The sequence below is a fragment of the Oryzias latipes genome, chromosome 9 (genome assembly GCF_002234675.1).
Source record: "Oryzias latipes chromosome 9, ASM223467v1".
Classification (NCBI taxonomy): Eukaryota; Metazoa; Chordata; class Actinopteri; order Beloniformes; family Adrianichthyidae; genus Oryzias; species Oryzias latipes.
In genome coordinates, this window is record NC_019867.2 from 20707655 (window position 1) to 20730316 (window position 22662).

Consider the following 22662-nt stretch of genomic DNA (forward strand, 5'->3'; position numbering starts at 1 on the left):
TGGTCCAGTTTTTTCGGCCAGCAGTTGGACATGTCTTGAATGAGTGTAGCACAAGTAGAGGCACAGGGAGACAATTTAACTGAGAGTCAGTTCAAAGACAGAGCAAAATTCCACTTTTATTTTGGCAGTTCATTTCCGCTTATCAGCTAGTTCATTACATGTTAGCTAAATATTTAGTTTGGAGTTAAATATTTAGCTCCAAACTAAATAATTAGTAAAAAGCATAAATATTTGTAAAAAATAAAAACTAAAGGAATAAATAAAATAGTTTAAATAAATAGTTTAGATAAAAGAATTTAGACCAGATCCAAATATTTCCTTGCAAAATACATTTTTACTTTTATCAAATTTGATATATACAGTAATCATAAAATATATTAAGCTTTAGATAAAATATTTATATTCCTAAGTAAATTTTTAGTTAGTAAATGTAACACGTTTTAATAAAAAATTAATTAAGAGGTAAATATATGCATTTGAGAAATAAAACCTACATTTTTCTCAAAAAACAGGATAAAAAAACAAAAATGTTGCTGTTAATATTTGACTGTGTAACTTTCTAAATGGCATCCCGTAGAAACAATCCATGTTCCATGTTGTTGCTTTACGATTGGCTAAGCGTAGAAAGTAGGCGGGACAAGAAAAATGCAGGGACCAATAGAATTCCAGATCACCGCCTGACAACAAAAGTAAACAGACTTATTTTGATATGTCGGAAATCAGGCAGCTGCGGTACTTCTACTCTATAATGGATTTCGTCTCATTATAACCAAACCTGAATAGCAAAACTCAAATACTCTGAACGGCATTCTGAACGTTGTACTCAAGTTATTTTAAAAAGTTATAAAACGTCTGACTCTGTATCTTTTTTAATCATTTCGTTGTACGTTAAATCAACTACTAGCATGCTAGTCGTCAACTGTGATGTCGGCTAACGCAACAGAGCACAACACCCGGGAAAACAAGTGCAGTTGGTCGGCGGTAAGGTGTATATAAAATACAACCTTTAAATACATTCTTTACGTTTATGCCCTCTTTAAATCAGTCATCAATCGAATAGGCTGTCGTCCTCGGTCGCTAGCTGCTTTGCTTAATTCTCTTCCTGTTTATCGGTTCCGCTCTGTTTAAACCACGTTAAGGGATCAGCTCTAAGTCATGTTGGCACCGGGCAGATAAAAGCGATGAAACCCGAAGGTCAGCGTGTTGTCATGGCTGAGGACGGAGCAAAGAGTGCGGTCGGAGGACGCGCTGGCTCGTCAGACTGTCCCGGCCGACAGATCTTCAGGAGTTCAGCCCACTTTCGCAGCCTGCAGGACGGCCTGCTGTCGCTCAGACAGATGGGGATCCTGTTCGACGTCGTCCTGGTGGTGGAGGGTCGACCCATCCAAGCCCACCGCATCCTCCTGGCAGCCGCGTGCGATTATTTCAGGTAAACGATGCAGCAGTCAATCCTGTTTTTATTTGTTTTTATTTTCTATTTTGAGCTTTTCAGGGATGTTTAGTCGAATATTTCCCAAAAATTTTCTCTAAATCCATGTTAAACTACATTATAATTTTTTTATTGTCTATTACTCCTTCATAAACCAGATTTAGACTGATTCGTATTTATTACAGGCCAGTTCACTTAACCATTCACTTAAAGTAACCTAAAGTAAAGTATTTTTAAAGCTTTATTAATTAGGATAACTTTATTTGTACACCCAAAACAACAACAAACCAGAAAGTTAAAATAATGACATCTTTATTTTTGTGTCAGAATAAAAGCTTTTCTGTTTAATGATATTTCTTGAAATTACTCTTAACATAATCTGATAAATGATGTGTCAATCATCTCCCTCTACAGTAACACATGACCTTGTTGTACGCTGTTACTTCCTTAAGAATGCAAGCCTCTATTCTAACATGTCTGTTTTTGTTAATGGAGCAGTTTTCTGACTTGGAAAAATCCCCAGGAGTTTGCTTTGAGTCTGTGAACTCACAAGCTTTGCTGTTCATAAGTAGCTGTGTAATCCCAGTGTGAAAGTGGCCAAGACACAGTACTTTACTCCATCGGTTTATGCACAGACATTTTTAAAAAGACATTTCAAAGTTTAAAATGGTGCAGGGAAAAGAGAGAAAAAAGGATTCCGACGTGCTCTGTGCCTTCATGACTGGGTGACCTGGTTAAACCACGACTCTTGTTATAGGGGGATGTTTGCCGGAGGCCTCCGGGAAACGCAGCAGAAAGAGATTCTTATTCACGGAGTATCTCACATGGCCATGAAGAAACTACTCGACTACATCTACACTGCAGAGATTGAATTAGACCTGGATTGTGTCCAGGAAGTCCTGATAGCTGCCACCATGGTGCAGGTAGATTTGTCCAAACCAGTCATTCAAAAAAAACAGTTTGTTTTTATGAGTCGTATTTTTCTTTTTCTGTGTTTCAGCTTGAAAGTGTCATCGGCTTCTGCTGTGACTTCCTTTACTCCTGGCTGGATGACAGCAGCATTTTAGAGGTGCTCCAGCTTGCGGATCTCTTTGAGCTGCAGCAGTTGAAAGACCGAGTCCGCTCCTACATCCTCAACAACATTCAAACTTTGTCTCGAATGGATGTGTACCGAAAGCTCCCTGAAGAGGAGATCTTTAGAGCTCTGAGCAGTGACCAGCTTCAGGTGACCAGTGAAAACGAGGTGTACGAGGCGGCTCTTTATTTTCACTTTAGTCCTGAGGAGGTGGAAGCTGATAAGGTGCATCTGCAGGTCAGTCTCAAGGTGTGTTTTTTTTTCTTCATTCTTATTTGTTGTGAAGCATCTGCTTAACTTGAACTCAGTGAATCTGAACTCCTTTATCTGTTTTTTTGTCTTCAAGGACAACCTCAAGATGCTTGAAGCTGTGCGGTTCTGCCTCATTGAGAGACGAGTGTTGCAGAGACTGCACAGCAGGCTGGACCAGTGTCCTCTGAAGCAATCGGTCTCAGCTGCGCTGCGGTACCATGAGCAGGAATTGTGGCAGCCTGTCCTGCAGAGTCCTCTCACGCAGCCCCGCTCCACCCTCTACTGTATTCTGGGTTTTGGGGGGATGTTTAGCTCTACCTCCCTCACAGACAAGAAAAACCTGTTTCAGGTGTTCCACCCGAGCTGGGGGGAGTGGAGGACTCTGCCTTCAGCTCAGTCTCCCCGAATGTCTAACCAGGGGGTTGCTGTCCTGAACAATTTTGTTTATCTCATTGGAGGAGATAAGAACACCAATGGATTTCGTGCAGAAAACTGCTGCTGGAGGTGAGATTGTGTCTGGATATTTACAGCCATAACCATCCAGTTGTTTCTTGATGTGATTATTTTGGGGCTCCTTTTATCTTTTCAACTACTTATTGAAAATTGGAATTTAATTTTTTATTTTCATTTCTAATTTAGTTTATTTCCAAATATTGACAAGAGGTTAAATACAAAAAAAATGAACATGTATGTAGGCAATTCAGTTATAAATTATACCCCTATAATGATATAAATATCCCAATGCACAATATAATAAAGATGGAAATGTTGATACGCATCCTACGACAGACTGGCGACCTGTCCAGGATGTCCCCTGCCTTCGCTCACGAGTGGCCAGGATAGGCTCCAGCAGCCCCGTGAACCCGAAAGGGACAAAACGGGTTTAGAAGATGAATGAATGAATGTTGGTGGACAGTTTAATTAGAAGAACATAATAATTTCAACTATTATGCAAAAATGATAAATCCACCTCCTAAACTGAAAAGATTAATTTTTTGTATCTTTGTATTCTTGCATAAATAAGCTTTGTTGATGCCTCGTAGAGAACTCCATACATATGCATAGTTTAAAAAAAAGGTATTTTAAATTGTTTTTAAGAAACAGTGTATAATATATCAACATTTGCAGAAATCGAGTCACACTTTTTTTTTTTTGCTTTAGCTATAATGGACCGAACATTCCTTGCCTCACATTTTAAGCTACAGTGGATGCAAAAGTCATCTGAACTCCTTAGCTTTTCACAGCTTTTTTGATGATGTACTTGTCATTTACTCATATTTTTTAATTATTTGAACCAGCAGTGCTTAGCTGTATACTCCACAAATAAACATTTTCTGCTTTCCTAATGGATGGTTTGTTATTTCAGGATTTTATTGAGAGGCTTTTTAGCTTCCATCATTGCATCAGGATTTAAATTAAATTTTTTTGGTCCTTCTCCAAAGCAGGACTCATTTTATGGCACATCCTGTGTTCTTCTCTTAATTCTGCTGGCAGCTTTTGGAAAATATTTCACCATGAACTCTGTTGTAATTTCATTTTAGGTCTGACTTGTTGCTATAGTTAAACATTTAATCTCATTTTATTTTAAAATGTAAAGTTATAAAATCTTGTAACGCTGAAATACATCAATATGTCGCATTTCCATATAAATGGGCTTAAATCTTTACTGATTAGGAGTTTCTCAGTAGAACCCAGATTTGAGATGATTCCATATCTGGTTTGTTTAAAGATCTTTGCTGGTGTTCAAATGTGTTTTCTTTCTGATGGTCCATCACTCAGGTATGACCCACGTCACAACAGCTGGGCCTCCATTCAGCCTCTGCAGCAACAACACGCTGACCACTGTGTTTGCGTGGTGGGGGGTCACATCTACGCCATTGGGGGACGTGACTACAGCTGTGAGCTGGACTCAGTGGAACGCTACGACCCCAGCACAAACATGTGGCAATTTGTCTCTTCTCTGAAGAGAGAGGTAAGGCCCGTCAGGGTGAAAAAGCAGTACGTGCAGTACCATGAAAAACCACATGGTGGAGCCACTAAGTAACTTGACAAAATCCAGATTAATGATTGATGCTGTCTTTTTTTCCTCCCGATTAAATACAATTGGGCTTTGCTTCCAGGTGTATGCCCACGCAGGAGCAGTGGTGGATGGGAAAATATACATAACATGTGGGCGTCGAGGAATGGCGTACCTCAGAGAGACATACTGCTTTGACCCTGCAGCCAATCACTGGGCGGTGTGTGCAGAGGGACCAGTGGAGCGGGCGTGGCATGGCATGGCTGCAGTCAATGGACGCATATATGTTATTGGGGGTAGTAACCATGAGCGTGGATATCGCCGGGATGTCAACAAAGTATGAACCCTTATATTAGTGGCAGTAGTGTCAATACGGGATAGAATGCCCATAAAGTGTGACTTGTTTGTTCTAGGTGGCGTGCTTTGATCCTGCAGCCAACTCTTGGACTTTAGTTGCCCCTCTCCCCTCTGGACATGGAGAGCCAGGCATCGCCGTGCTCGACTGCCGCATCTATGTCCTGGGAGGCCGTTCGCACGACAAAGGCAGGAGGATGAAATATGTGCATGTGTACAACACGGATGCAGATGAGTGGGACGGTGAGACTGAGTTCAAAGAGCGCGTCTCTGGCCTGGCAGCCTGTGTGGCCCTCATGCCCCCTGCTGTCATCACACAGGCCAGTAGTTCGGAGCAGCGCATCAAGGCATCATGGGAAGTTGTGGATGTGTATACATCAGAGGACTCCAGTGAGGACTGAAGCATCCACACAAACCTGAATCAAACCATATTGAACTTAACTTCTTCAGCACACTGATAATGTCTGTGGATCATTAAATTAACTGAATGAGTTTATGGCCTTAAGGACTCTCTTTTAGCTTTACAGCAGATTCTTTCTTTTTTTCATATGCTAAATGCTGGTTACACTAACATTTCTGCTTTATACTCAAAAGGTGCCTGCTTGTGCTCAGATTATTTCAGCTTAGATCCTCCTCTCAGTTGATTGAAGATCAAAAACACTTGAAAGAGTGTTTTGGAACTTTAGTTCAAGTTCATATTTTTTTGTTACAAATCAGAATCAAGATCCTCTCAAATGCTAAAGTTTCGGGGTTTATCTTTTTCTTTATTTTCTTCTGCATGGGACTGTGGGTACAGATGTTTTCTAGCTGTCCAATCACATTAGTCTGGACTCCTGAGTGCAGCACTTCTAGGAACTACGCAGCAGATTCATGATTTTGAACCATCGTTTGTCTAACAGGGAAATCTGTGCCTTTCTGTTGTTGCCATTTTCTTTAATCAGTGTTGTTTGTGAAGGTTGGAGTTGGAATGACAGAGTGTTTTTGCAGGTCGTAGGTGTCAGGATGGTGCAGTTTTTCCAAGTGACAAACATACATTTTATTGATGTTGTTTGTAAATGAGAATCTGTTTACCTTGACAGCGCTAACCGGTTACCATTTCATGACCAACGATGACTCTGCAGCTCCTCATTCTTTCCTTTTCATAAAAATCTTTTAAAAAAAAGTCTTAAATGAATGAGTTTATGATTGAGGTTATGTTTTTATGTATTTATAGATTGAGCCCCACTTGATCCATTGTAAAAGTGTTTCTTTTAATTATGATTATGCGTCATGTTTTAGGACATACCATAGTTATAGTATTAGGGCCAGTTTATAAACAACATTTTTTTTATAAGTTACAACAATGAAGTCCTAAATTTACAAGAATACAGTCGTGTAGATTAATGGCTTTAAAATTTATAGGCTAAATTGGTTACTTTTTACATTAAATTACATGTTTTACAGTTGTACGTTTATGTCTTTAAAACATGTACCGTATTTTCCGGACTATAAGTCGCACCGGAGTATAAGTCGCACCAGCCCAAAAATGCATTATAAAGTAGAAAAAAACACAGATAAGTCGCACTGGACTATAAGTCGCATTTTAACTTTCACAACCTCATATGACACAATCATAGCAGACTGTTTATCTAATAATTTCACAGTAATTTTTTCTCAAACGTATTTATTGATTCTTTTCATGAAGCATCATTAGCCAACTAATACTCTGTTTTCATCCTGTATTTGTAGAAACAGTTTTCACTTTTATTGCATTTCTGAATCTATGAAATCATTGGAAAATAGAATATTATGTTTTTAGCCTTCAAGATCTTACTGTATAAAAAAGTTTGCTGATTCTCTGAGTCACTTAACATACTCTTAACACCTAACATACCTCATACATCAAATTGACCCAGGAACATCATCTCTGTTCCTCACAAATGAACATAACAGGAGGGTTAACAATGTGTTTATTTCAATTTATTTCTAATATAACTCGCTGCGGAGTATAAGTCGCACCCCTTGCCAAACTATGAAAAAAAGTGCGACTTATAGTCCGGAAAATACGGTAAATTTACGAGAAAAACACCAAAGTTGTCGGTTTATCGGAGCCTTGCTTGAAGATGAAACATGTGGAGCATTTTGTGAAGCTTTATTTCTAGATAGGTTTTAAAAATAAAGAAATTCTGGACCTTTTGGCGACTCAAAATCAAATTATTGTCAGTGTAGCCGGCTTTCCTGGGTTCGGGGTCGGTAAAGCGGAGTTTCATATAAGGAGCTCAGAGACACCTTTGGGTGTAGAGGACCTCTACTTAATTCTGCCCTTTTCATTCACATGTCACCTTACGTCATGAATCTGTCATGCACACAAGGAACACCGGGCAATGAAAATAGTGTTACACATGTCCCATCCTCCAAATGAAACGTCTCATTTCAATACAAAACTACAAAGATGAACAAAAATAGTCTGTCACATTAGCATAAGAACGCTAAAAAATGGAAAACTTAGAGATCTTGTCTTTCGTGGAGGAAGAAGGGATTAAAAGGGGACAGCTGCAGGGACACCAATGGTTTCATCAATGGGCTGCAGAGATCCTGCAAGCCACCAATCAATGAATAAAACATTAATGAAAAGTTCATTTAAACAGAGGATCTTTCAAACATTACTAAAATTATCAATAAACATTCAGCTCACCTGTTCAAATCCAAGACAGTTTGACCAAATTGAGTTTAGTTGGTCTGCTCTGCTGACGTTCACTTGCTGGACTGTATGCTTACTTCAACTGTAAGCTTGTACATTTGCAACTTTAATTCCATAAAAAATTGAGTACATTTTCTTTTTGTTTTTTTGGTGGCCCTACTACTTTCATCGCAGAGCAGCAGGAGTTCCGTAAAAATTCACCTCTTGATTTGTGGCTGGTGTGGAGTAAACCCATCCCCTTCCCATCATCCATCTGTTTACACTCTGTCCTGCATGCCTACAGCCCCTCAAACCTCAGACCTAACATTACAAATAAGGAGCAACACTGGAGCTATCCAGCCGTACAGTTTTGAGCCAGATGCCAGCTCAGACAAGGGAAACAAAGACGTACATGGATCTAGTCGTCAGAATTGAACAGAGCAGGGTATTGTGGCTTGCCATAGTAGCCTCTACATAACAATAAATGCAATTTGAAGCTTTTTTTTCTTTATATATGTCCCAAGGCTGGGTTGGTAAAATGGATTCATTGATCTAAATTGATCCAAGCTTAATTAATAAGTAATCGATACATAAAAGTGGAGATCAATCATAAATGACTGTCCTTTTCCCGGTGACCTTCCGTGTAACAACAGCTAAGGCCAAAGTCCGTATTATAGAATTCCCATAGGACAGCTATTGCTAATGTTCCGTCGAGCTAAGAATAGATTGCTGATTAAATGAACAGCTTTATATTCACAGGCAGGAATTTTCCAAACTCCAAACTAAAGTCTCCTGGAATAAAGTGTAATGCTAGTGGCTAAACTGCAATTTCCTCCAGGAGAGGCAGAACATAATGATCTGCACTTTTTTTGTTGGAGCTTCTCCTTTTGAGAAATGATGTAACTCTCAGATTAATATGAATATCTTCAAAACATACATAGGTTATTAATGTATTTCTATACAAATATGTCTAAATTTGTAAACCGTGTAAATTCAAAATGAAATTGAATCAAATTGAGTTGATTGAAAGAATCGAATCGATCAAGGCTCTGGTGGATCGGATCGAATCCATTTTGGAAATCAATGGTGATGCCCCGCCCTAATATGTCCCCTATCATGAGAAAAATGCTACAAAAACATGTTAAAAACACGCTTTTCATCAGAGTAAATGCACACGTAAAGCAAAAATAGTTGTTCCTAATTTCTATTTGAAACATCATTTTTATCTTGTATAATTTACATTTAAGGGGCAAACAAGCAGGGAGGGTCAGACTATCACTTTTAAAAGAAGTCAGGTTTTGTCAGTTGCAGACTTCTTGTTAGGCATCGACTTGGTCAGAGTTGCTTTGCAAGTGCACTGCAGCACCACCGGTATTATTTTGGGCTGATATTTGGTTAAAATTCATTCCTGTAAGTTGAACACTTTTAATAAATCAGAATGTTTTGTTTCTTTGGGCTTCAGATGTGTTTGATCTCAATCTGAGTGTGCTTCATTTCTCGCTGCCCATTTGATTTAATTCAACACAATTGAAATGTAAAATCTCCTGAGATGGTTTTCTTCCTCGTCTGACAGCCGTGCTTGTTTTGGGGCCTTTTTTTATTCCACCCAGTCTCCACCAATTCCTCTCCATTTGGCTCTAAACTCTCTCAGCTTTATGAAGGCTGACTGCTGCTTTCCTCTCTGAGGCTGTTTCATCTACATCTGTTGCCCTCCCACCGCCCCCTTCCTTCTGTTTCACACTTTTGTGTCAGCCCCCAGTAAGTTTTCTGCTGACACCACTGATTCACAGATCCTCGTTGTGTGTTTATGCATCAGCCGTTTTACTCCTAAGATGCACCACTGCCACCACCTGAGGGACAATCAAGACCACCACTTAACAACCTCAGTGCTCTTGGCAGACTTCTGAGTGCGGGTCGATCTGCTGCTCTTTCCTGGACAATTATCAAAGCAATGAAATTGGCTGGTGATGTGGAGCTATGCAAATTAAACCCAGGGGAGCTGGAGATGGGTTTGAGTCAAAGTACCTGCTTTTATCCTCATTTCTCCTGCTGTGCTGAAGAGGAAGAGCTCAATAAAAATCAATAGGGAACAAACAAGTGGTGGATGGAGATCTGTCCTCTGAGATGGTTCTGTTTCTGCCGGGTGTTTTCTAATAGGCTGTAAGGATTCAGAAGAAAAACCACAGACGACCTCAAAACTGTCAGGATTTGTGCAAAGACCATCAAATGGCAATATAAGACGTTAAACTAGAAACAAAAAAGGTGACAAAGATGAAAGATTATCTCTGGCAGTGTTTACATCATTTAATCCATCATTCAGCAAATAAAAAATATTAACATTTAAAGATGTAGTTGATCAAGGTATTTTAGGAGTAATGCATGAAGCACATCAGAATAATCTGCCACATACAAAGAAGATTTAAAAGGATATTAGACTTTAACATTGCCAAAGTTCAGATAAAAAAATATGTTTCAATTCAAGAAGTCAAGATATAAAACAATCTAAAAACAATACAAGAAACTAAATTGCTGGAAAATAATTGCAACTAAAATACAATCAATCAACCTTGTTGATTAATTCCAGGTACCCAAATTTACAAATAAGATCCAAACCTGCCAGTGTCTGTGTACTATTACATGTAATTCTTCTTTGTAAACCACAAGCAGGCGTGTGTATGTTTAGATACATACCTTTTTAAATATATTTGTCACTCTTTTTTTTTTCCAAGAATGTAAAAGGGGCAGAAAACCAGTTTTATTCTTCTGTTCCCTTTCATTTCCCAGGTATAAGATCGTTTTTATGAAAATGAAAAGAAATAAAGGGAAAAACATCTTTTCAACATAAAAAGTTGAAAAAAATATTGATTTATTTCTTATTTGTTTTACAAATGTTACTGTGCTTCCCCAGTTTCCATATACTGTGAGCCAAGATTTACTCAAGTGAATAATTCTTTCTAAGCTGCAATAATAGCTAATGCTTGTAAACTGAGGAAGTTGGAAGGTTGATGTTTTGGCAAGATAATGAATAGCACTGAGTAAAAACCCACAATAAAACTAGATTGCTCCTCGAGGAAGCGCCTCCCCCAGTGTTGCAACAGTCATTAGCAGCTCATATCCACTCAGGGCGACAGGTCTGTCTGCCTGTGTTTTTAGATGTCAAAAGAAACCAACAGCCCCCATTTTCATGCTGCTTAAGGCCTATTGACATGGAGAATGAGGGCTGTCCAGCTCTTTATGTGCCTGTAGGTAAACCCCAGCATGTGAGCCGGAGTCACAGTAACACACCGTCTTTAATGCATGCTGGGCTTGTTAAGACCCGAGTGGCCCCCAATTTGTGGAAATACAAACAAAACTCTTCAGGAGTCGTGATTGTCATGCCAGTCTGCGTCTCACTACAACAAAATGTATATAATAAAATATAATATTCTTCACTTGAAAAATTAAATACGTGTGGTCCAAATAACAGAGAAAATGTGTGAACCATATTCCTGAGAGGGTAACATAATAAATACTCCCATGTAAGCAGAAAATAACCTTCATGTTTTTATTATTTTCACATCACAATTCACACAGACATACATTGCACCTTTTTTCTCTTTACAAAAATATTTTTTTTTGCTGAGAGGTAAGACGAAATAAAAAATAAATAGACAATTATAAAACAATGAGTTTTGCACAGGTTATCTTAAATCAGCATAAAGGAAATCATCCTGCTCTCAGTCGTGTTTGGACATGCACTCCCAGACATGAGAGCACTGCTTCATCCAGAGTCTCAACACTGTTAACTTCACCAGCAGGAATAAGAGAACAGTGGGTATTGACTCCACTCTGCTACATTGCCATGGTGATAGCCGTGGTGCACAGCTTGTGAGCTGTAGTCAGCAGTCAGATGGGGAGGAGGGGGATACTGAGCTGGTCCGGGGCCGCCCCACTGGCCGAGCGGCTGCTCTGAACCGTAGGGGCTGTAAATGTGGTGTCCAATCACCCCTGGCTTGCTGGCCTGGCCCACAGTCATGTTGAGCACCCCAGTATAATCCTGAGGGCCTGGGAGGTGGTGTTGAGGGGCGCAGTGAGAGGGACCGGCTTCATGCACGCGAGACTTTGAGGACTGGTGGTCAGGGACAGTGGCGACGTCAGGAGCCCTGGGTCCAAAGCTGTTTCTTCCTGATCTGCTGCCTGAGCTGGGGGAGGAGGATGGAGATTTCCCATACTCATGCACCCTAGGGAGCGAGAAGAGGATTTAGCCCCCTTTGATTCAACACAACACTACTTCATTCCATTCAGCAGGACTCACCTGCAGGCCTGGAAGGAAGCTGGAGCAGGAACAAGCTGCTCATTGCTGTACATGTCTCTTGCATCCACACACACGGGAGAGTCTGTCCTCATAATCTGCTCCCTCTCAGCCCCCCATGGTGAGTAACGCTCCTCCTTAACATCCTCCTCCTTCCTTTTGGACTGATCTTCTCCATCATAACTGTCATAGGACGACGTACAGAAATCTGAAAGAGCTCAAATGATTAGATAAGCTCAAGAACGGGCAAAATGACATAGAAACGAGAAGCAGTCACCTGGTGAGCTGTCCTGCTTGGAATCATTGTTTGAAATCTCTGTCCTCTTTTCTCTTTTATCCGAACAGGTGAGATGTTTGTTTGCACGTCTGCAAAGGCAACACTTTTAATCTCCAAATTCAGCATTGCCTTTATTATAACTGGTTTAAAAACAAACCTCTTTTTGTTGGTTCCCTCATCTCTGAAACCCTTTGCAAAGGGGTTATGATCAATCTTCAGTTTGGTAATCTGAAAGAAGAAGAAAAACTTTTATTTATCCCAAGGGTTGTGTGATGAAAAGATTGCATGGGCTGGCTGCGGCTGAACCCTACTTTGGTGTTCTGGTAGGCGGTAACTGCAGTGAAGGACGTCTCTGGGAAGGTGAACATTTGGAAGACACTCCAGCGGACACTGAACAGGTCATCTGCCTGGACGACGTGGAAGCGTGGATGGTATCGATGCATCGAGTGCAAAATGATCTGCAGATATTGAAGGCACAGAGGCTTCCATCTCACACGCCCGTTTCTGCAGAAAGCACCACCATAATTTCTCATCAATACTTACATGACCGTGCTGGTCGAGCGTGTTATTGGTGAGCTTCAGCTTAAGAAAGGAGATGCTCTGCTTCATCCAGTGGCTCCCAGGAGCTGGGGAGTCTGGGTGGACGTAGGTCCTGCAGGGAGGTTGAGGCTCTGCTTTTCCTGCCACCTCCCATTTATCTTTGTTCCACTGTAGGGATGATGCAGATAGTGGACCTCAAAAAAACATATAATCCACACAAGAAAGCTGATCTTTCTTTATTTCCCACGACAGAGTGGGAAGCGATGGCTGACCCTTACCACCCACAGAGACAGGGGGGCAGTGCTGTGGGCTCTCAGCAGGGAACAGAAAAACAGGATGAGATAACAGCCTTTGAAGTACGACGTCAGGGAAGAGGGGAAGGAGGAGGATACTTACTGAAGAACATCTATCTATGCTTTACATTCTGCAAGTCAGAGAAGAGGCTCAGATGCAGCTGATAAGACTTACTTTGTAGCGAAAGCCATCCTCAGGGACCATATCAACCAGCAAGATGTACTTGGCGCATGGAATGAGGCCTGAAAGGCTAACTTTACAGTGTGGAAACATCCTCCTGGAAACAGAAACAAACATGTCGGACACAGAAGGGATCACCTGCAAATGATTGGAGCTGCAATGTTTTGTCTCACCTGCCTGGCTTTGTGATAATCATTTCAGTTCCAATTTCATGGAATGTTCTCCAGAGGTTGGGATCCTCCAGAGTCATCCTGATGTTACCCTGAAGATAAGCATCAGGGGCTCCAGTGATGGCAGTGGGAGGAGGGCCACTGAAGTTGGACTTCAGCTCTGGGGGAGAATAAAAAAAAGGGTCAAATGTTAATGTAAAAGAATGAAGCATTTAAGTGATTCAATCTTTAATCCTCTTCTGCTGGTTCTCACCTCTGATGGACTGCATTCTTCACTTGCAGCAGCAGCTCTGGCTGAGAAAGCTCTCTCATGAAAACTCAATGTGTAATCCGTGGGCCAGACAAATTCCAAAATGTGACAGAGGCCTGCCTCAAGTGTGAAAGAAAAATCCTGCAAACCCCTGAGGTCAGTCCTGCTGGTCTTGATCATTCAGAAATGAAGCTGTAGAAGAGGTGGACGACGACTTTTAAGGGGAACCTTTGAGTTGGGCGGGCCATGGGGGCCATTCCCACACTTTGAAGTGACACGGTGATGAGCCAGTGGCCCTCTGTGATTGGAGGGTGCTAAAATCAAAGAGACTTAACAGAGTCTTGATACCGTCCCCACAGGAAGGGGGACTAAGGAAATGCATCTTTATTAACTGCTAAGAGACTTTAAAACAAATATGGATGCACTCCCTTCTGCAGATCAAGTCTTGTGGCACCACAAGCCAAATATCCTTGACACACGCATAAGCATGTGCAAAAACATCACTCAGTGTGTTTGTGCAATGTGGTAAACCCTGAAATGACTGCTTCGATACATCTGAGAGTAAATGATGTGGAAATGTAGTTTAAAAAAACTCTTATTTTGTTAAAAGTAGCATCCTTTCACTATAAACTGGTTCAGCTTTCTAAAATGTTCAGCTTTTTCTGTCAAATGGGTGAGAAACTTTGTGTAAACCCATAATGGTTTGATCATATCAAGTCTTGTGTGGCTAACTTTTCACCTGAGGGCATGGTTCTGAGGCCTGCAGGGAGTGTTGTGTATTAGAGTGTCTAGACAAACCCACTCTGACAGTTAATCTCATTAGGCTTGTTTCCCCTTGAAGAGGCCAGTTTCTCTATGTGGAGAAAGTCCTCGTCTATAGGCAGGCAATTAACAACCAATTAGCACCAAAAGCCCAAGTCAGTCATGAATGGGACAAGAGGACAAGCAGACCGTCCTCCTTGCTGTTGACATTCAGAGAAAAATCCACGGCTGTCACACTGCCAGTGCCTAAGAAACTTAAGAGGACAGATCTCCAGAAAAGAATAAATATTTTTCTGTTTATTATAAATTCAGATACCGGTCACATCTCCTTCATCTTCCTTTCTACCATGGACACATCAACGAGTATGCAAAACAGCACTTTCAAAAGCAGAAAGAGAAGAGGTCGTTACAAACTTCTCAGCAGAATTAAATGCACTTAAAGAGCAACAAAAAGACTCCCCAGAGAATTTATTGACAAGACAGTCAAAATCGAAAGAAAAGGTGATGTTCAGCTTGTAATGATGCACTTAAAAGATGCACATAAACCCCTGTGTAGGGGAAGGGCCCTGAGCTCCTCCTGCTGTAGAATGGCGGCCCAACAAAGGCCTGGAAGTGTGGTGTGTTGTCGTTGTTCACGTGTGTAACCAGATGCTTCTGGGGAGTTGTTGCTCACAGGTATAGTGTCATTCCCCTCACTTTTGTCTCAAATTGATCTAATGTGTTTGAAGATATTTGTCCCACACATGTCAGAAAGTGCCATGTACAATTTGAATGTGACAGTTGGGACAGGAGAAGGCCTTGCTCCAAGGGTGGTGTGCACATGGAGAAGTCCCAGACAGGATCTGGAGGTTGATTCGGTTGACCAAACCCCAAATTTCCGACTTCATTTGGTGAGTTTGAGTGATGAACAGAAGATCTGAGCATGTTGAAATTTGCAGAGTAAAGACACATCACAGATTTAAAGCAGGGAAGGTTTTTCCTGCTTCTCCATTATTTTAATCCAGAGGAAGGAACGGGAAGCAAGTTGAATCCTCACCTCTGAGATCAGCTTCTATGAAACAAAGATGTGATTACCGGTATAGTCAGTTACATTTGTTGCTAAACATAAAAAATGATTTTTTGTCTCTTTTAAACATCGCACAAACATTGAACGTGAGAAAATTATGTCATTAATTATGTCATTAAGCCTCCATTCTTTCTTTTGACTCATCTGTTGCTGCGACAGCCTTTCTTACTGTGGCACCCCAATCTGTAACGCACTTACTGAGCATATTACTACATCACCTTCATTTCTGATTAGAAGACCCCTATCTTAAATCTTAAATTTTAACGCTATTTTAGCTTTTTGTTATTTTATGTTGGGTTGAGCCCTGTGACAGACTGGCGACCGGTCCAGGATGTCCTCTGCCTTCACCCACGAGTGGCCGGGATGGGCTCCTGCGGCCCCGTGACTCTGAAGGGGACAAAACAGGTTAACATGATGAATGTTTGGGTTGACAACAGAATAAGAAGATATTGTTTGACTTTATTATATTTTTGTTGTTGTACTTGAAGACATATGTACATCACATTTTGGTTATTGTATTGTAGTTTGAATTATCTTAAATAGAAATCAACCTTCAGCAGCAAGGCTGCACTTCCCGGGCGTAAGTGCTCAGCAGTTAACAGCTGCCAATATACAGCCAGAGCCCGGGGATCAGACGGCTCTTCAGCGGGCCCATAAAGAGCCCCTGCAGCGGAATGACGAGAAATCTCACACCTTTTGCTCACATTAGCCATGCTGCACTCTCTTTTGATGCTTCAATGGCAATGTCAGGGAGACCGGCTTCATCTTTTTATGTATGCAGGTGCTGCAGGATGATTCGGAGGAGTTTCAGCGTGCCTACAAATTTATTGCACAACATTTGGCTGACAGAGAATGAAATGGATGAGCCAGATTTCAATGACCAATGGTCGTGTTATCTTTTTTCAAAACCTTTTTCTCAAATATCAAACCATATTACAACTTCCAGTAAAACGTAATTATAAAATATCTACTTGCATTTATGTATTGAGTCCCATAGATCATTTGATATATGGATAAAAGTACTGGGGGCGATGTGACTTCACATTTGGCCCGCCACATAAGAAAACAAACCACAGATGTAGTTTTCCTGGCAAAGGGGACAAATGACAACTTCACAGCACTTCATAAGAAACCCCTGGAAGTTGCTAATGAAGACTAATGACTTCCCTGGCGTTGGAGAATTCACACCGCCGTGTACAAGCCCTTTGTCCACTAACGGGTCAGTAGGGAGGTCTGCCAGCTGAGAGGCTCCAGATTAGGAAGCCCATGCAAGGAAGATGTCAGGTCATTTGTTTTAGGTATACATGCAACTGAGGGGAAACATGTGACTTTTTTCACTTAATAAAAAGCTCAAATAAATATATAACAATGCTCCCAAGATGACAGGTTCACTGTACAGTTATTAGGACTGTGAACACCTGTGATATCTGTGGTAAACCTGATCTTGAAAGCCACACTTACTATGATGCACTGGTCATTTGTAGGATTTTTAAACTGCCTTTTTAAACACAGCTTTGTAATTATCAGTCTAATTGAACAAATACTTGCTAAGATGTAACAATGCTCAGTAAAGCAATTCTCAGTAACCTGGATCAGGATACTGATTCAGGTTACTGAGCTCAATAGGACCCTGACTTTTCCGATGTGTGTCTATTTCATTCTAACATTTTCATTACAATTTCAAAACCTGAGATCTGAGCATCCTCGAATGACCATAGCAGTAAAATTGACTTTGTGCTTTTAACAGTGGCAGTTGTGTGTGTCATATTTCACTGTTTTCCTGATCTTGATTGATTTTCTCAATTGCTCTTTAAAGCTAAATACTTCCATTCTAAACCCTGAAATGGGAAGTAGAAAAAAAAGTTAGTTACAGAGGTTGCCATGAATTGGAAAAGGCCCAATAAGATAATTATTCCACGACATAAAAACTAATTAGGTTGTGCGAGCCGTTTTTTTTCTTCTTTAAGTGGAACAGTAAAATTCAATTTAGATAATAGTGAAAAGAATGCTGAAGAAGTCAAGTTTCTTATTTTGATTTGAAAATATTTCACAAAGTTGCAAAAGGTATGGCAGATTTCATTATAATTGACTTCGAAAAGCAACTAAACACAAGTTTAAAATGATAAAAAGTACTTTTTCACCAGAAAAAAATAATTTAAATGACCTTTTATAAAATTAGAATCTGAAACAAGTAAAATCCACATCTAACCAAGTGACAGCAGGTTCCGTCATTTGTTTCAGACTTAAACAATGCAGACTTCAGCACTGTTAAGGTGAGCCCACGTAAGCTTTTCTCATCTGTGTTCAATTCATAATAACTGAGGAAAAAAAAAATCCATCCATCCAACTTCCAAACCTGCTTAATCCCTTCTGGGCTCTTGGAGATGCCAATCCCAGGGTAAAGGCAGGGCCAAAAAAAATTTTTACTTAAATATGTAATAAAGTTTTGGAATAGTTCAGCAATTATATAATTGTATCAAAAAAAGTATAGACAAAAATGTTGAAATTTCTGCAATAGGAAGTGTGATTAGTATCATAAATAATTTTTAATTAAAATGATTTGGCATTAAAAAAAATGTAATGTCAAAATAAGAATAAAATGACATTAATACCTGCCTGAGAATAAAAAAAGGACAAAAGTAAGTTGTTTATTGAATAAACACAATTTTTCTCTAAAAGTGTTTTACATTTTTATGATTAGGAATTCCTCTTGATTTTTCCAGGGCCTTAAATCTACCTGTTCATTTTAAAGCAAGAAGGTTCAGCACTCTCACTTTGTTTTGGTTGTTTTTTTTTTAAAAGAACTTCAAGAAGAGATCCTTCAGTAAAGTACCGAACAATCTCAGTTGTGGTGCAGCACAAAGACCCGGACACACCATACAAATAACGAGTTGGATTGCTTGGTTAAAGGCCAGAAATATATCTGACTAAAAAGTTAAAGTCCCATTATTTGTCACACACCTAGGTCTGTAGAATTTGCTCTCCGCATTTGACCCATCCCCTGGTGGAGTGGCGAGCTGCAGACACAGCCGCGCTCGGGAACCATTTGGTGGTTTAACCCCCCAATCCAACCCCTTAATGCTGAGTGTCAAGCAGAGAGGCACTGGGTCCCATTTTTTAGTCTTTAGTATGACTCGGCCTGAATTTGAACTCACAACCCTCCAATGTCAGGGCGGACACTCACATACCACAAGGCCACTGACTAAGATCTGCTCGAACCCTGTGTGTTGAAATTATTTTATAGGCTAGATATGCAGCTGATGGTGATATTAGACTCAAGAACCTTTAGTCAGGGGCTCCAAATGCAATAATACGAACTGCAGCCACCTTTTCTACTGTTCTAACACTTTTTGTCTTGAAACTTAAGTTAAAAAAATTTAAACAATTTCTACAAGTTTTAGTTGTAGTATTTTAAAAATTAAATGTAAATATTTTGTCGTTAAGACCGTATAGGGACTGTGAAATACAAGGATTCCAAAAATTTGAATCTTTTTATGTTCACATCAGTTATCAGGTATCCACCAGCACAGATCATCATCTGGGCTAAAAAAGGAACTTTAATGTGTTAAAAAACATTCTCATTAAAGGCGAAAGCTCAGCCATGATAGCTGTTTGACGTTCCTTCTCACTCAAACATGAATATCAAGAATTTGGTTAAAGCTAAACCGAAATTCTTTGAAAATGTCAGGAATTGTGTCAACATTTAAAAATGACAAGCTTAAGAAAATCACAAAAAAGGCAACTATTTCTTTTTTCCTTCACAAACTTTAACTCCAAACCAACCCCTTATTAAATGAAAATATGTAAGACATAACCTTTTTGTTGTTGGGTTCAAACTATTAACGTTTTTTGTACAATTGACCCCTTAGTGCTTGTGTATTTTTAATCTTTAGGGCTGCTTTGAGGAATGGTCTCTTTAGTTGATGTTTCCCAGCTCTCTGGGTGACCCACACCCTCTGCTTAAGCAATACCACCGTGACCTCCACTGCAGTTCTACACAGTATACATGAGACAAGAGACAGCAAAGGAATGGTTTAATGTCCCATTTAAGAGAAGCAAAATCCTGTCAAACATTCAGCTTCAACGCTTTCTTAATCAGAAACATGACCGAATCAACACACCTACATCCTTCCATGAACTCCAAGAATTCTCTGAAATGATTTTTTGCCAGTTGAGGTTTTACACTGAACTTTTAATCCTTCCTTCTTTCACTGTTTCTTGGAATCAGCACCACAAATGACAAGTGTGATACTGCCCCCCTGTGGAAAACTGAAACAATTACATTTATCAATCCAAGTACCTGAAGTTTAGAAATCCAAAGAATTTCTATGAAAATTCACTTCTTGATATGAAACCCATCACCCGGAATGAAAATGTTCCCGGTTGCCTTTTTAATGATTAAAAAATTTTGCTATCATGTTAAAGTAACATTCTAATAGGTCTTCACCTAGTTTCAATTTGGATCATATATGGATGATTTTTTTTGCATTATTCACCCAAAGTGATCATCAGTACCATATAGGATTAAAAACAAACTTGGATCCATTTTTTTTCTGTGTTGGCCTACAGTCTGATTAAAAGCAGTGGGTTGTGTCTGGAAGGACATCCGGCATAAAAATGGTTTCAGATCAAACTGACATAAAAAACTCTGGAGCCTGATGTGAATGAGAGTGAAACAGACTTCAGGAGCAGTAGAGACGTGATGGATAGGCTCGGTGTTCAGTAGTACAGGGCAGTGGGTGGGCGATTTTTTACAAAGGATAAAAATGGAGAGTAAGCCGTTTTTACCTAAAGAGAGCCAGAAAAATTGAGTTCCTGTAAAAGAAGGAGCACAGGTGAACTTCTGTTCATTGATCAGGGAGAGAAAGGGAACAAAGCACACAGCACCGGACTTTGGTTTGAAAGCTGACTATAGCGGTAAAAAAGAATGAAACAGACCAGACTTGAACAGAGTGATGAGATTTAAAGTGAAGAAGAGACAGAAAGAAGAGTTGGACATGTGAGAACTGAAAATATGAATGTCAAATATTGAGATCATTGAGATGATTCAAATGTGTTCAGAGGTTAGAGACTGTAGGGTGTAGAGGAAGCACAAAGATATATTTTGGAGTGGAAGTTAAGGAGAATGAAAAGGATGGGGATGAGTGGAGGAAAATGAGAGTAAAGTGCTTTACAGGAGGATTTGGTAGAGGTTTTACGCCGAAGCCCTTCCTGACGCCCACTGTTCCACAGCCCAGGGTGCTAATGGACCTCCCTGAAACATGAAGGACAAAAAAAAGGAAACGGCTTCCAAGAAAAAGAATAATTCTTTCTTTTCATAGAAAATCTTTTAAAAACATTCTGTTGTCTTCCACTGAGTTTAACAGGAACTGGGACAAACGGCTTCCATGGAAAGGCATCGTCAGTCCTTCTGGAGCCTTCAAACATTCTTGAGATCAGGAAGGATTCGTCTGGCACCTGTGAGCCGGGCCGGTCCGTGTCTGACTTTTACTGGAACTGAAATGATCCTCGTGTGAAAACTCTTTAAAGCCAAAACGATTTTTGGAACACAATATGGACAAAAGCTTCTCGAAAGTGAAAGCCCCTCTGAATATTAGTGCTGGTGACGAGATGCCTCTCTGGTAAGAACCAGTCTTCTCAGCTACAAATGCACACTAAAGAAAAAATATATATATATATGTATATATAAATATATACAAAAATACAATACAAGTCAGTACAAAAATAGCACAAAGTTCAGTTTAAACAGAAAAGAAAAAACATCCAAAATGTTTAGTGTAAACATTTCTCAATCTGCTACATGTTGTGAGGCTTTGTGGCTGGTTATCTCACCCATGAACCTCGAGTGTAGTCGCCCGCCGCCTTTCACTTCAAAGACAAATATAACGTGTAGCAATTCAACGTCATGCCACAGTAAACAACCAAAGAAAAGGACAGCAGGAGCATGCTGCTGAGCGCTCACTTAAACTGGAACCTCTGGTTGGTGAGCCGCCGAAGCCAGGATTTAGCTGCAGCTTGGAGATACAGTAAGCACATAGTATACAAAAGATGCATCAAACTTATTCTTGTAGGCTTTAAGGCTCTTTTAAAAAAAAATCCACGTCCAGTAAAGAGCAGGAGAGTTCCACAAGGTGATATGCATAAATGGTACATTTGAGACACCAAAGCCGTCTCAGTCTGTCATGCACCATCACTGTCACCACTGTCAGGTTGTTTCTGGGGGCATAAGCATCAACAGCAGCAGAGGCATAGATCATTCCTTTTCTTTTTTTTTTTTCAAAAACTGGCATACACGGGGGTTTGGCAGAGACAGACTGGGTTGTGACAAGGTTTCAGTTTTAGCGTGCACACGAGGCCTTCACAGGCTCAAACGTCCATGTAGTCATCCTCTTCGTCCGACTCGCTCTCCAGAGACGACTCCTGGCTGGACGTCTCCTGCACCTCTAATGCAGGCTGGCTCAGGCAGTCTTTCTTGACTGTGGCGGCCGACTGGGAGGACAAGATAACGTTCTGTGTGAGAGCAAACAGCAGAGGTCTCCGTTGAGAACAGGACTAGAACAGGCTCAGCATGTGCAAATGCTGCTCATATTTAGAGCGTACCTTCAGCCTTTGTTTGGTTTCCTCTGAAATGCTGCCTTTCGGTGAGAGGAGTGTGGGAGTCGGAGGTGTCACCGTGATTTCTGGGGGAAACTTGGTCACAAGGGAGGGGATGAAAAGCTTTGGCATATTTGCTGGGATTTTGGAGCGGATTCGGCTGGGATCTGGAAGCTTTGACTGCTCGCTGCTGGCATACGGCAGCTTGTCTGGAACCCAGAGAGAATTTTCAGAATCCTAAAACTTTTTTATAGCGGTTTAAAGTTCCCGGGGCCTTTTATTTCTGATGATGCAGTTTTTTTTTTTGCCAAAATCAAAAAGCCTGTGTCGTTTTCTAGAACATAGTTTCTGCAGAGCGGCAGGAGTTCATTAGAAATTCGCTTTTGAGTTGTAGGCAGGACTGTTGGTATGGAGTAAATCCAATCCCCACTAGCTTACAGTCCATCACATCC

General features: G+C 40.4%; 3 protein-coding genes across 9 annotated transcripts in view; 1 reads left to right on the plus strand and 2 right to left on the minus strand.

Moving 5' to 3' along the window:
• The first annotated feature begins 668 nt into the window (after positions 1–668).
• klhl22 (kelch like family member 22) lies at positions 669–6289 on the plus strand. Of its 2 annotated transcripts, none has more exons than XM_011479445.3 (8): positions 669–981; positions 1140–1429; positions 2187–2352; positions 2430–2753; positions 2851–3260; positions 4536–4728; positions 4877–5110; positions 5187–6289. In XM_011479445.3, the coding sequence occupies exons 1-8, from the start codon at positions 925–927 to the stop codon at positions 5526–5528; spliced, it is 2016 nt and encodes a 671-aa protein (XP_011477747.1). In that variant the 5' UTR covers positions 669–924; the 3' UTR covers positions 5529–6289. The 2 variants fall into 2 exon arrangements, with proteins under 2 accessions (XP_011477747.1, XP_004072590.1); XM_004072542.3 differs by having other exon boundaries at positions 696–981; positions 2430–2741.
• A 3540-nt stretch (positions 6290–9829) lies between these two features.
• On the minus strand, positions 9830–13976 carry LOC101163256 (T-box-containing protein TBX6L). Its single transcript, XM_011479448.3, has 9 exons — positions 13792–13976; positions 13542–13698; positions 13363–13465; positions 12898–13062; positions 12666–12812; positions 12512–12582; positions 12355–12443; positions 12081–12285; positions 9830–12006 (listed from the first exon to the last, which is right to left on the minus strand). The coding sequence occupies exons 1-9, from the start codon at positions 13805–13807 to the stop codon at positions 11574–11576; spliced, it is 1386 nt and encodes a 461-aa protein (XP_011477750.1). The 5' UTR covers positions 13808–13976; the 3' UTR covers positions 9830–11573.
• Positions 13977–19633: 5657 nt separating this feature from the next.
• cabin1 (calcineurin binding protein 1) overlaps positions 19634–22662 on the minus strand; it is a 45994-nt gene continuing 42965 nt past the window's right edge. For 5 of the 6 annotated variants that reach the window (XM_023958651.1, XM_023958655.1, XM_023958654.1 and 2 more), the window contains 2 exons: positions 22217–22419; positions 19634–22126 (listed from right to left, as the gene is read on the minus strand). In XM_023958651.1, the coding sequence (XP_023814419.1) occupies positions 21983–22126; positions 22217–22419 (347 nt within the window). In that variant the 3' untranslated portion in view covers positions 19634–21982. The remainder of the gene's footprint in view (positions 22127–22216; positions 22420–22662) is intronic. The other variant, XM_023958652.1, reaches the window with a different exon arrangement.

Excerpts from the sequence above, each read along its gene's own strand:
- klhl22 (XM_011479445.3), top strand. The coding sequence starts at position 925 with ATGTCGGCTAACGCAACAGAGCACAACACCCGGGAAAACAAGTGCAGT. Across the intron at positions 982-1,139 it reads ACAAGTGCAGTTGGTCGGCG|GGATCAGCTCTAAGTCATGT; the intron begins GTAAGGTGTATA and ends AACCACGTTAAG. Across the intron at positions 5,111-5,186 it reads ATCGCCGGGATGTCAACAAA|GTGGCGTGCTTTGATCCTGC; the intron begins GTATGAACCCTT and ends TGTTTGTTCTAG.
- LOC101163256 (XM_011479448.3), bottom strand. Across the intron at positions 13,063-13,362 it reads AGGATGGCTTTCGCTACAAA|TGGAACAAAGATAAATGGGA; the intron begins GTAAGTCTTATC and ends TCATCCCTACAG. Across the intron at positions 12,583-12,665 it reads CCGCCTACCAGAACACCAAA|ATTACCAAACTGAAGATTGA; the intron begins GTAGGGTTCAGC and ends TTCTTCTTTCAG.